Below are 13,641 nucleotides of genomic sequence, written 5' to 3' on the forward strand. Positions count from 1 at the left end.
ATGAGACTTTTTACTATTTTTTTAAACATTTCAGCCCAATACTCATCCTATATAACTTTATATTTTTGTTACATTTTTAGGTAGCAGTTCTCTTTTCTCTTTTTTTTTTTTTTTTTTTTTTTTTTTTTTTTTTTTACTTTTCATTGATGCTTTGTGAGTTTCCCATCATGCACTGCAGTCCTCTTCATCTCCCCGCCCCCTCATATCTGCCTTTTTTGCCCTTCCAGCCTCCTCACCACAAATAAAAAACAGTCAAACAAATAACAGTAAAATCACAAAACAGAAAAAAATCTCATCCTGGAAGTTGTAGTATTTCATGGTGTGTCCCACTGTATAGTCCTCTGTCCACACATCTGCAAATGTTCATTGCAGTGAGTCATTGATCTGGCTCCAGATTTCTGGCCTCTGTGACACCATCAGTGTTGGATCCTCACCTGGCCCTGCCCAGTTATCCTCTTGTTGCCCCGAATTGTGGAGATCCTGAAGCTTTGGATCAGCTACACTGGCTCCGTCACAAGTCCCATTTGTTGATGATACTAGTTGCGGTGGGCCAACCCAGAGACATGGATCTTGGCCTAGATGGTAGCTGTGCTAATCAGCACGCCCACTCTTCTTTATGCATACCACCAGGCACTGCTCTCTGCTGGACCACCCACTGCTGCCCTTGGTGGAGGTAGGGTCAGCTCTCCTGCTCTCATGCCATCAGGGATAGTTCACCCACACCCACTTGTCCAGTGCCAGCTCCATTATGCTGCCCAGTCAAGGCGCAGAGCCCACTCTCCCAAGTGCTTAGCCTGTGAGGGGCTGGGCCAGCTCTCACAACCTCGGGACTGGCTCACTCGTGCTTCTCTGTCAGGGCCAGCTCCACTGTATTGCTAAGATGCAGAGCCTACTCTCCCAAGTGCTATAGCCAGTGAGGGGGCAAGGCTAGCATGCACTCAGGGCCTGCTCTCCTGACTCCCCCAGGCGGCGACGGGCAGGGGAAGGCATCACTCCATTCAGGCAGGCCATTTCACTGCAGGTGAGTGGCCAGTGGCTGGGTGCCAGCTCTCTTTCACTGTCCTCAGGGTTGCGTCACTCAGACCACCGGGGTCAGCTCTGCTTTGCTGCCTGGCCAAGTCACATGGCCCACTCTCCTAAGTGCTGCCACCAGTGAGAGGTGGAGCCAGCTCTTCAGTGAGGGGTGGCGTCAGTTCTGCACAGCCCCTAGACATCCAGGTAGTCCCAACAGTTGCCCTGACGAGGCACACATCCCTATGTTCTCTAGTGGTACTATGAGCCACAGACATATGACACCAACATATGACATTGTGGCTGCTGTGTAGCCACAGACTTAGATATAGCCCTCTTTGGCAGCTCTGGCTGGGACCTCACCATGGCCCCAGGTAGCAGGGCTGGCCACTCATAACAGGCTCCTCCTCTCGCGGTTCTGTTTGATCTCTGTCCATGATTCTCAGGCTACTCCACTTGTCTTTCTCCCCCTTCAGACCACTACATTCTCACACATTGTGATGGTACCTACTGCACACTGGCTGCAAGCTGCCAGGCCCCTGGGTGACACCCTCCATCCATACGGCACAGCATGGCATGGTGACAAGCGGGTGCCTTTGGCCTGCCTGTGCCATGCACCAGAGGGCAGATCTGTGGGCAGCATGGCACCCATAGGTCTTTGTCTTTCCTCCCTCCTGAGTTGCACTGCATGTTGAGGGCGGGGGCTCTGTGTGTCTATGGCCCTCCCATGCCGTGGATGGGGGCACAGGACAGGCCTGTGAGCATCTTTCCTTGCCCATATCACAGCATGGATGGACTCAGGTCTCTGTCTGTCCTCCCCTCCTGCTCAGGGCTGCTTGGACTTGATTTGATTTTTATATGTCCTAGGTATAAAACAGCTTTGGCCACCAGGCCAGGCACCAAGCTAGGATGAAGAAAGAACTGCCACTGCTCTGCCCCTGACTGACCTAAAGAAGCAGTTCTCTTTATTCTTAAGCAGTGTGCCCAGTGTTCTTTTCCGTGTCTACTGACTGTACAGGTAGAGACTGAATCAGGCTAATCAGGCATCATGCAGGCTGACCTGCGAGAGACAGCATGGTTAAAGTGCTGGGATTCTAGAAGCACGCAGCATAAACCTCACTGACAGCCTTTTACATCAAGGAAGGAAGGACTTCGAGAACATGGTAGAAGAGACTGTCTGGCAGAACAGGAGCTTTCCAGAGGTGTATCCGAGCATCCTGTGCAACTGAGCTCATACGGTTGGACAAGAACTTAAGCACACAACATAGCTATCTACTGTTTCAAAAAGTTTTTAAATTGCTTTAAGAGTTTTTATTCCTTTCCTTGTTTTTTTGTTTTGTTTTGTTTTTTGTTGTTTTGTTTTTTTGTGTTTTGTGGGGGTTTTTGTTTTGTTTTGTTTTTTTAACTTAAGTATGAGTGTCACCGTGTTGCCCAGAAGTGGCCTTTAAGTTTGAGTCTCTTCTGTATGCATTGCCCCACTGTATCTTAAGCAACATGGTGGGGCGGTGCTCTGCCAGTGAGCTTCAGCTGTAGCCTTTTGATTGCCTTAAATTTTAAATATTTCTTTCAGTTCATTTAATTGGTTTTGAAATTCTTTAATAATTTACAATCTTCAACTTAAAATATTGATTTTATAGCCTATAATTGGAAAGTACTGGTACACATAGCTTTATGCTGCTAGGGTATTGAAATATAGATGCACAGTACATGAATATGTGTGCGATATGTGTGCAAACCGCATTCATTTGGAATAAACCAAAACCCAATGTCCCCTTTTTCTAAGAACCAGTCAGGAGTAATGAAGTAGAAAATTATTGGGATTTCTTTCAGTCAGGGTAGAATAGTCCATCTAAGACAGAATAGAAACTTCAGAATAAGATGTTTTCTGATTAAAACACCTAGTCTTGTTAATTCCCCCTTCCACTTTATTCCTATATTTGTGTAGGCTTTCTTGGAAAGTTTGAGTTGGAGGTTAGGCATAGTGACACGAGGTGATCACCATTCAGAGATAGTGAGCTGTGACTTACGCAGCACTAGAGTAACAACAACTCCTGGCCACTCCAGTCCCTTCGGGTCATCGATACCATGGATCTGGAAGGTAATGACTGTTGCTTCGATTGGCCAGCCCTGTACTAAGCATATGTTGAAGTGGAGATTTTTACATCTGCCTGCAGAGGGGTTAGGATTCCTATGATATTTTTATAGACTTCTTTCCGTAGACCTCATCCCGGTAGCAAAAGCTGCATCTTGGTAGAGTGTAGACCACCCCAGGCACCGGGTAGGCGCCAGGGGTGCAGTGTGTGGCCTCCCTTGCTGTAGATTTCATGTGCTCTTCCCTCTTAGGTTTGGTTTTACATCAGCAGATAAAAAGTCCAACAGCGGGCCCCTGCCCCTAGTCTGCCCACTCCTTTCCAGATGACTCTGGGTCCTTTCCTTGAGCTGTTGTGAAGTCAGCTGGAGCTACTGTACAGACATTTCCGCAGGGTGGGTAACAGGATGCCCTAAACAAAGAGGTTCCAAGTTCAGATTGTTAGGCCACCAGTGTTTCTGGGTTCTGTAGATCCTCAGAAGTGTTTTTCGTTGTTCTTGCTTGGTTGGTTTTGTATTTGTTTGTCTGGTGACTTTCTGCTATTTTTTTATAAGTTGTTTTCAAGTATACACCACATCAGTTGGGATTTCTGTGAAGAGCCGAGTCCACATTCGCTGTGTCACTAGTGTTTTCCTGTTTGCTTGTCCTCTCGACTGTTCTTCCCTCCGAGGTTCTTTTTCTGTTGCTGTTTCTGCACCTTCTCACATAGTTTGATTATATACCTCATACATTAGATCAGACTCACTTATTTGCTGCATTATAAATCTCTTCTTATTTTCATTTTGTATATTTTTCCTCTCAGTAATAAAGATCCACAGAATCTCTCTCAGAATGGTCTTCTGACCAATTGTCTCCACTGTGGTGGTCTTCCGATGGCCTTAGATGGGACGTGTTGTAATATTCTCCCACTTAAACTTTGATTCGTGTTGATTTAAGCATATGGCTAACCTAATCTAGACATTGTACATAACCAAGAGAAAATTCTGAAGGAGAGCAAATAACTACTTCTGAATAAGGTTCAAAGATATTTGCAATCTCAACAAAATGATTGTGAGTTTCAAAAATACAGACTTAAGGGTATGCAATTGCCATTAAAACCCAGCATTGGTGACTTCCATCTGCCTGTTTATACAGACTTAAGGGTACGCAATTGCCATTAAAACCCAGCATTGGTGACTTCCATCTGCCTGCTTTGGAACGGTGTTCCTTCACTTTCGTGTTTCAATGGGTCCCTGGCACCAAAACAACATGGTGAACATGTATCCAGAGTCAGCTCTGTGTCAGGCACCACAGGTGTCAGGCTTCGGCCTTGAGGCTTCGTACTGTCTTAGTAGAAGGGTAACCTTAGTTCACGGAGGAGGAAACAGCTCGAAGACTCTCCACGGGTCACTCGGCCTCTACCTGGCAGCACTGCATTTCTGTGCGTTCTGGTCCGATTCCAAAACCAGACTATTGCCTCACTCACAGGTCCTCGAACGATGCCCTGCTTTTCTTTCTGACGGCCAGTTCATGGCTTAAGGTCCTTGTATCTGTGTGGGTGGCTGAGACGCGGCACTCCCTCCTGTGTGTGGTAGATGTTCACTCGTGAACTGCCATCCATTTTCAGTTAGCGCCTTTCCTTTGCAGAGTGCTCTTATGCCTGCGCAGCTATTCTTTAAGACGGAAGATGGAGGCAAATACCCAGTTATTTTCAAGCATGGAGACGACTTGCGTCAAGATCAGCTTATTCTTCAAATCATCTCTCTCATGGACAAGGTGAGCACAAGTCTGTGCTGGCAGGGACATGGCCTCACTTTAGAAACTACCGTTTATCACGTCCGTGTTCACAGACCCAGAAGCATTTGTGCCATTTACTGTAGAGCTGTAAAGCTCAGCGGTCTCCACTTGACCCTGACCAAGCTTATTTTTGTCACTGCAGAGTGGCTCTAATGGCAAGTAGGATTGCACGTGTCCATACAACGTTTTTTTTCTCTGACGTTTCATGGTGGTATCAGATCTACTGAGTTAGATTTTGCTAACTGCCATTCCTGTCTCTGGCTTTTAGAGAAACCCAGCTCCCCTTTGCTTTGTTTCCGCCTTTCCTGGCACTTTGTGTTGAAGAAGGTGAGCGTGAAGCATTAGGAATGATAGTGATGTTTATTGACAGAGTATAACATAGTCAAAATAGATAAAATGGGTCTTATCACTCAAACAGATTAGCTCATTCTAACACTGAGAGTTAATGTGTTGCCCTTGAGGTTCCTTCTGTGTCTTTATTGTATGCTGTGCAGCGGTATTTGTCCAGGAGCCTGCTTCTGATGGTCATTACATTCATTTCATGTGTTTTATCTTTCAATCAAAGCTGTTACGGAAAGAGAATCTGGATTTGAAATTGACCCCTTACAAGGTGTTAGCCACCAGCACAAAACATGGTGAGTTCCTTTTGCATCATGGTTGCCTTCTTCAGGCTCCAGTCAGTAACTTTGCCTTTTAAATTGAAAAATCATTAAGAAAGTTAGAGCGTGAATGAGCTATTCAGAGAACTGAAGACATACCGGGTTGTCCTTCCCATCTTCCTGCCCCCGCCACTCCCTCCCACCCTCCCACCCTCGTCCTCCTTCCTTGTCCTGTCGTGTCTCCTCCTCTCTGTTTTCACCCATTTTGTTCATTTCCTCCATCTTCTTCCATTCCCCATGTCTTCCCTGCCCCACTTCCCCCCTCTCCCCCCACGCCATTGCTCTTTACAGTGATACAGGGGCGTGTTTGGAAGGTTCTTGCACATGCACATCGGAATAACACATCTCCCTACCTCCTGATTGGCTGTAGTTCATAGGATTTCCTCACAGCTGCCTGCACAGTCCTTGGGGAGTTTCTGTGGCACAGAAAGGCTTTAAACCACATGTTTACAAAAGCCACTTGGCAAGTGTATAGTCGGCTGCGTTTACAGTGTGTACACATGAGTGCATATGTATGCACCTGAGCACACACATGACACACCTGTAGGTCTTTGTGGTACTGAACAGTACTTCCTATGCGCTTTACCCTCCCTCTGCCACACCTGTCTGGAGGTGTCAGGAGGACACCTTTCATCCTGTCCTTGGAACGAGATTCTGAAAAAACAGTTGAGGGGTTTATGCCCCTTTGCTTTTCTGCAGCAGTTTGTTTCTTGCCTTTATTTGGTCCTGGAACAAAGGCCAAGAGGAGGCCACCTAACTGAGCTGTGAATTGCTGTCAGGCCCCTGCAACTGTGTCCAGCTCTTTCTTGGCTGCTGCCCCCACTTTCATCGGCTTTGGTTAGAGTGGATCCCTTGGGTTTCTTTCAGACTGAGCTTTAAGGTGTTGGGATCTGTGTCTGACCCTTCATTCTCTACAGAGCTTCACTTGTTACTGCCCCACTTCTGAAAAGCGTGGCCCCATTGCAATGTGGCCTTTGATTCCCTTGTAACTTGGATCTTCCTTCCCAACTCCATGGTCTCCTCTCATTTACGCTGTTTATTTCAGTAAAACTTGAGCTTTACGTTATATACTTGGAGGTAAGCATCTTTTCTTACACATGTGCCATAGTTTATACTACATGATAGAAAACTAATAAATGCTTGTTGAAGTGAGTGGCTCTAGCTTTTCCCCCTCTTTGTACTCTGCAGGGATGCCCTTTGCCCATAAGGTGTCAGGGCCACTGAATATGGGTCCTGTTTGCTGAATCCAGAGACGCTGTCTCACTCAGATTCACGCGTTGTTTTATTCTTCTTACTCTCACAGCCGTCTTCTTACTCTCACTGTTTTGCACACTGCACCTTCTGGGTCTTGGTTTTGGTTTGTTGTTGTTGTTGTTTGTTCGTAGTCTAAGGAGTTTACATGCCTCTTCTCTGCCCTTCAGGAGAAGATAGAAGGTGGAGTGAATGGGCAGAACTCCACATTTCTTAGAGTGATTTTTTTATATATATATTTTTACTGTTGTTATTTCCTCTTTGTTTTAAAGTTATGGAAGATTGCTAGGTTTGAGAAATATAGTTTGTGTTCTTTGTGCTGATAGAAACGCTTCTAGAGAAACATGAATAAGTCAAACTAACTGAAAAAAGTTGCCTAGTAATTCTGTGACCAGCCTTGCTCGGCAAACAGAAGAGTGTATCGCTACAGGGCAAGGTATGCCCGTCAGAGCCTTGGCTTCTTAGCCAGCCAGTCAGGTGGGGTACAGGGCATCAGCCTTCGTGGTGGGCCTGGGTGTGGCGAGCATGATATTCAGTGCATTAATGTTTCTTTCCATGTAGGCTTCATGCAGTTCATCCAATCAGTTCCTGTCGCCGAAGTTCTTGACACAGAGGGAAGCATTCAGGTAATGATGTCATTATGTAATACAGCTGACGAAAAAAGACTGCGTTAGAATTCAGGCCTCCTTCTTTTCTTGTTTCCGCAGGTGTTTGTTTTCTTCAGACATAAGAGTTCTTTGTAGTGGGAAGTTACGCTTTTCGTCCTTGGGAACTGTACATGACAGGCTCAGTATCTATAAACATATAAGCTCCCCCCATACACCATACTAACTAAAGCTTAGAGTTGTATTCAGATATAGTATAATTTACTTAGCCATTAATTGATGAACATTTTTAGTTATTTTCAATGTTCATTCTTAAAATAAGTTTACACCAAAATTTTTCCTCAAACATCCTTTGTACAGTTGTGCCCATATTGTGGGAAAATTTGAATTCGGGGATTTTTTTTTATTTTATTTTTATTTTTAGAGGAGTTGTGGGGGAACTATGCTTAATTCATCTCCTTAGAAGAGAGAATTCTCTCCCACATCACTTGGCCATTTTTCCGTCCGATCCTACTGTGTGCCTTTTCCCTGTGGCCACACTACTCATGCATCTCTGTGACCTGAGCTATCAGACTGTGTGCTTATCTGTGGCGGTGTTGCTCATGTATGCCGCCTTTGATGACAGTTTGCTTAAGTCAAGATTTCCTCTGCTGAATCCATGCACAGCTGATGTTTGCAGGTAGCTTAGCAGCTCCTAGGTCATTTATTTTCAGATTCTATTGAATTGAAAGGTTGCGTTCACAGCAGTGTCACCTTTTCTGTCTCTGTCCCCACGTCCATACAGCGCCCATCAGGAAGATCTTGCATGCTCCTCACAATGACATTTCTAGCTTTCAGAATCTCAGTGTCAATTTCCTCTGTCTTTTCTTGATTGAATATAAGGCAGAGCATTTGAAAATGCATGTGGGGCCCTCCTGCAGAGTGCTCCTTCACACCACAGTGCTCCTCTGGGGTTGTTCGCATTTTGATCAGTGTGTGTGATTCACCCATATATTCTAGACACAGATCTTTCCACACATTCATGCAGTGTCAGAAAGCTAAAGATAGAAGCCTGGGCCTCAAGTAGCCATGGTGTGTGTTTAAGGCTCCCAGGACAAAGGGGTTACCTGTGAGTGGGAAGGAAGTAACCGAAAGGCCTCCAGGCTCTTGCAGCAGCATGTATCACTGAGCCCTGCCATTGCTGTGCTTATAGCCTCGAATTGGTTTTTTTTTTTACTCCATTTTAAACTAGTCGCTTGGCCGTTACTCATGATTGGGTACTGCCTAACTTGTTTAAAAGTGTTCATTTGTAAACTTGCATATATTATCTCTTTGCAGAACTTCTTCAGGAAGCATGCACCGAGTGAGACTGGGCCCAACGGCATTAGTGCTGAGGTCATGGACACTTACGTTAAGAGCTGTGGTGAGTGTTTTGAGCTGTTGTGTGTCTGTGGGTGCATTTGATCGAGTGAAGAAAAGCTGGCCGTACTAATATTGCTATATCAGTTCATAATTCTAACATGTTAAGATTTAAACATTTTATAAGAGAAAAAGTAAAAGGTGTAGGTGGTAAAAGGAACGCATGGACTTTTGAAATGGTAGTGGTGACATCTGACTGCAGATAAGCGTGGGTACAGGCTCCCTCACTCGGCTCACTGCTCTCCCATGAAGGAGCTGATTAGCCCCTGTTTTGAACCTTTATCATTAACTAAAGGCTGTAGAAAACCTCAGTAACATTCTCATTAATGTGCAGGTCTAACAGTTCTGCTTGGAGAGGGGCTCTCATGGCCTATGAAGCTTTGTTCACGGAAGGCAGGAGGACCACGCTTTGGGGTGTCTTTATAATTTCCTGTCGCGTGTGTCAGTCACCATGCAGCTTATATTCATGAGCACTAATTTTCTTTTCTTTAAGGTATTATTTGATAATGATACTTTTAAAGGAGAGATTAAAAAGAGATGATACTAAGCTGGAATATTGGACAAATAAGCTAGTTGTACATTATGGGGTGATTCACAGTTTACCTTATATGTATTTATTTAGATAGTCACCTGCAGCATATCATTTTCAATGACAAGTTCTAAATGAGTATTTCAGCTAAGGTTCGTGAAGCTTAAGTTACTTAAAAAACCTGATAATTTGACAAAAATTCTTGAAGCTTTGTTGTTGCAAATACTAATTTCTCTAGTGTTCAGGATGTAACAGTGAGGGAGGCAGCACCTTCCATAAGTTCGTGGGGAAATTGGAGACAATAAAAACCATGCAGAAATTAAAATAGCACGTATCACTCTTATGATCAGTGTGCAACCTAAGCGCTGAGTGTATCTTTCCCAACTGATTATTTTCCAGCTGGATACTGTGTGATTACATACATCCTTGGAGTGGGAGACCGGCACCTGGATAACCTTTTATTAACAAAGACAGGTAACTAATCAGTAGCAGATGTATTCTGTCGTGGTGATTTTTCTTTTATTCTAGAATCAACCTGTTAACAAAATAATTTGCACACTTATTGGTGAAACATAGGTCCTCTTAAAATTTCTAATTCATTTTATTTCTGTATGTGTATGTGCATGCGGTTGTCCTCGTGCCACGGTGTATGTGTGGATGTCAGAGGACAACTGTCAAGTTCTCTGCCTACCTTATGGTCTAGGGGATCCAAAGGAAGTCTCTGGGCCCACGTGGAAAGTGCCTTTAACTGCTGAGCCATCTCACTGACCCACAATTTTCCTTAAGTCCCTTGAAATGGGGCACTAGGAGGACACGTAGGGGAAGCCCAGGCAGCCTGCGTAAGAGTACGTTCGCAGGGAGCCTGTGAGTGACCCTGGAGCCCCACTCTGCATGCGGAGCCTCTGTGGAGAGCAGCTGTGTGTAGGCAGCCAGACTCTAAGGAGCATCTCAGGCTAAATTGTCCCTTCTCCGGCTCCCGCCCATTTTCCTCACGTTAGCAGCTCTCTCAGGGTTTTCTCTTCCCACGGAGGACAAGGAATAGCCTTTCCTCTCTCCCTCCTTCATGACAACTTATTAACCCATTTGTTGACCTTAGAAGTTTTCCCTTCCTCGGCCTCCCAGGTGCTAGGATTCCAGGTTCCACCACCCACCTGTCCTTAGCTCAGACCCTTACATGCAGTTTCTGAACCTGCAGCTCTAGAAAGTCACTGTGTCCATTGCTTCAGCTTGGCTAGGTGCTCCCTCCCATCGTACCTCCCTGCAGCCTTGCTCTCCTCTCCCTTCCCATCAGCAGGTGGCTGCCCAGTCCCTGAAGCCTGCTACTGGCTCTCCTGGCTCCATCTCTCGACTCTGTTCCTCACCTCCAGGACTTGTCAATAACCTGCCAGCTCTGTATTTTCACTGTCTCTTATTGAAGCCACCAACATAAAATCTCCCACACTCATCTCTGTTTTGTTAAATCACTGCTGCCTCACAGCAAGTGCCCTCTTTCCAGAAAGTTCTATGCTCGGGTCTTTATACGGCACACTTTGGTCACTGTCTGAGCTGACTTAGGATGTCCGTAGCAAACCTGCAGTTGTCTGCCTTGTCCTCTGTCACTCTGTACATGTTACTTCACTTTGTCTTTATGATGTTGGTTGAAGGTGTTTCTTTACATCAGCAGATATGTTTTAAGTACCTGCGAGATACAAGGGTCCTTACTGACCGCTCATCAATCATCCCCAGGGTGCAAGGCCTGTGGGAACAGGGGCCTTGTCTGTCAGCTAGCAGCATGTCTGTAGAGCTGCAGGCGCACTTAGCTAAGAGAACAGGAAGGCAGGTTGGAGCAGTCGAGTTAATCATGTCTGCTCTTCCATGTAGTCCTTTCTTTAAAATAAGTAATCAAAGTTTACTTAGTCTTTTACAGAAACTAGGTTTGCAAATTACTGTTTAAAGCCATCTTTTCTTACAGGGAGATACCTGTCTGCCTTTGGCATTCCTCCACTTGTGATAGCAAGAACATAATGGAGTAGTTGAATGTAGTCGACCAATTATTAATACACTAACCCCTGTTGACTCACATCCTGTAGTCGGATTTCACATACTCATTTTGAATTATTGCATGTAAACCTTGTTTGTGATTGAATTTATGTCTTGGCTGCCATGTTCCTGTCAAGGCCAGATTCTGTCTCCAGTAGACAAGCCCAAAGGACGCTCTCTGGTTGTCACAGAGCCTCTTGACTAATGTGAACCACCATGATGTGTTTGAGAGTGTTCTCCTGTGGAAGAAGTTCTGTGTGTCTCTTTAGCTTTCTTCTAGAACTGCTGTGATCCCGGCACTCCTGGCTTGAGCTGTTTCAGAGCCATGTGCAAGTCAAGGCAATTATCTTGCCAGCACTGCATCACACGATGCTTATCTTTGGTTTTTGGTTTTTGGTTTTTGTTTTGTTTTGTTTTTTGCTTTTTTGGTTTGGTATTTTTTTGTCTTAGTGATTTTCTGTTTTTCTCTCTTGCAAAAACCAGAGAAGAAAACATGAATTTGGGTGAGTAGGAAGGAGTACCCAGGAAGAAAGAGTAGGATATGTCAAAATACACTGTATGAAAAGACTTAATTAATAATAAAGAAAGACATGAAACCTCTAGAAGAAAGTTCAGAGGAAAAAAATTGAAATAAAATAAAATAGCAGTTTTTGGTACTATAATATACCTTCTCCTGTTAGATTGTGTGACGTGATCTCTCTCTGGTATGTGTTAATTTTAAAAGTTAATCTGCAGAGGATAGTCACGTACCTGATTGGGTTTTTGTTTGTGGGTTTTATTTTAATTAATTGTTTTATTTATTTATTGGCCTAGGTTTCAGTGGTCTAGAAATCAGATTGCGAATTTTTACAGTTTTAAGCCTGTGACAGTTTCCGCCAGAGAGTGCTTCAAGTGTGCCTTTAGGTACCAGGCTTCTATGAAGTGTGAATGAAGAACGTTCTTTTTCTCTCTAAAGACTCGGATTGATTTGTTTTTATTCATCTGTCCAGAAATTATTTTATCCAGCCACATTGTGAAGTCAGCATTTTAAGTCTTTTTTATTAGAGAAATTAATTAAAAAGTATGTATAGGCAAACCTAAGTCTAGCTGAGCATGGTTGCGCACACCTCTGCTCCCAGCACTGGGAGGGCTGTAAGGTGAGGCCAGAGGCTGACTGCAGAGTAAGTGCCAACCCAGCCCGCTCTAATACCACAGAACCGCTTTCAAAATTGATGGATAAGGGAGTGGATGGTAATATTTCAAGACAGTTTCATGTTGTTATCTGTAAGTACGTCATAACTGAGTCTTAACGAAGTGACTTCTGACCATTGGTTCACTGCAGGAAGTAGATTTCACTTCTTTTATTCTAAAATGCCTTGTTTTAATCCTCTTGCCGTGTTTATATTGGTCCCTTATGCCCTGAACGTGGATCTTATACCACATTAGAAGTTCAGAACTTTGGGTTCTCTGTGTAGCTGCTGTCTCACAACAGCTGATGTGGAATGTTTCTCTGCTTTTTGTTCTCATTGCCAAGGATAGCCAAGGTCAGGGGGATGCTCTGCTGGTGACAGTGACTGTGCTGTGCGGAGTTAGAGGTCCCCTGTCCTCTGATGTGAGAGGCCAGAGGCTTCAGATTCAATTCACAAATGTCCCAGGGAATGTAGATGGGCCAGAGAAGGACTGGCTGTGGACGCTAGGCATGTGGGAATAGGAGGTTCACTTAAAGGGTAAAACTAAACATATGCTTAAAGGCAGTGTGCTGAAACCAAGAGGCTGAGTTGAGATTCATCCCCAAATTTCATTTCTTGGTTTGAGTACTTTTAACTTGTGTACTGTTTCCTTAGTTGTGCAGCAGGGGGCACCATGTACCCACTATTAAATTGAAGGCTTTATCAGAAGGCCTTGTAGTCAATTACAAAGATAGTTTGGTTGGTTGGTTGGTTAGTTTTTTGTTTTGTTTTGTTTTAATGGTTTGGAATAAAGTCTCACTTGTTACTGAATTATTACACTATCCTGGAGAGAGCAGGAAGCTACAAATTTAAAGTGGCGTGAGACTGAAAAGAGGATTTTTGTTATTCAGAGTTGACATCTGTGGATGAAACCATAGTTTAGCCAGGGTGAGCAGTCAAGGGAGGACTTGTTTAGTTGTTGATCTGTTGCTCTGATGAAATACCATGGCCAAAGCAGCTCTTAGAAAAGAAGGCATTTAAATTGAGGCTTGCTTATATTTTCAGAGGGCTTTAGTCTGTGGCCACCATGGCAGGGAGCAGGGTGGCAGGGGGCATGGTGGCAGGGAGCAGGATGGCAGGGTGGCAGGGGAGCAGG

At 44.5% G+C, this 13,641-nt stretch overlaps 1 protein-coding gene across 1 annotated transcript in view; it reads left to right on the top strand.

Annotated features, from left to right (window-relative positions):
* Positions 1-13,641, top strand: part of Pik3c3 (phosphatidylinositol 3-kinase catalytic subunit type 3) — a 77,545-nt gene that overhangs the window by 45,119 nt on the left and 18,785 nt on the right. The window contains exons 17-21 of the mRNA XM_031365204.1: positions 4,727-4,855; positions 5,442-5,511; positions 7,348-7,412; positions 8,709-8,793; positions 9,718-9,792. Coding sequence (XP_031221064.1) covers positions 4,727-4,855; positions 5,442-5,511; positions 7,348-7,412; positions 8,709-8,793; positions 9,718-9,792 — 424 coding nt within the window. The remainder of the gene's footprint in view (positions 1-4,726; positions 4,856-5,441; positions 5,512-7,347; positions 7,413-8,708; positions 8,794-9,717; positions 9,793-13,641) is intronic.

The sequence above is a fragment of the Mastomys coucha genome, unplaced genomic scaffold, assembly GCF_008632895.1.
Source record: "Mastomys coucha isolate ucsf_1 unplaced genomic scaffold, UCSF_Mcou_1 pScaffold13, whole genome shotgun sequence".
NCBI lineage: Eukaryota > Metazoa > Chordata > Mammalia > Rodentia > Muridae > Mastomys > Mastomys coucha.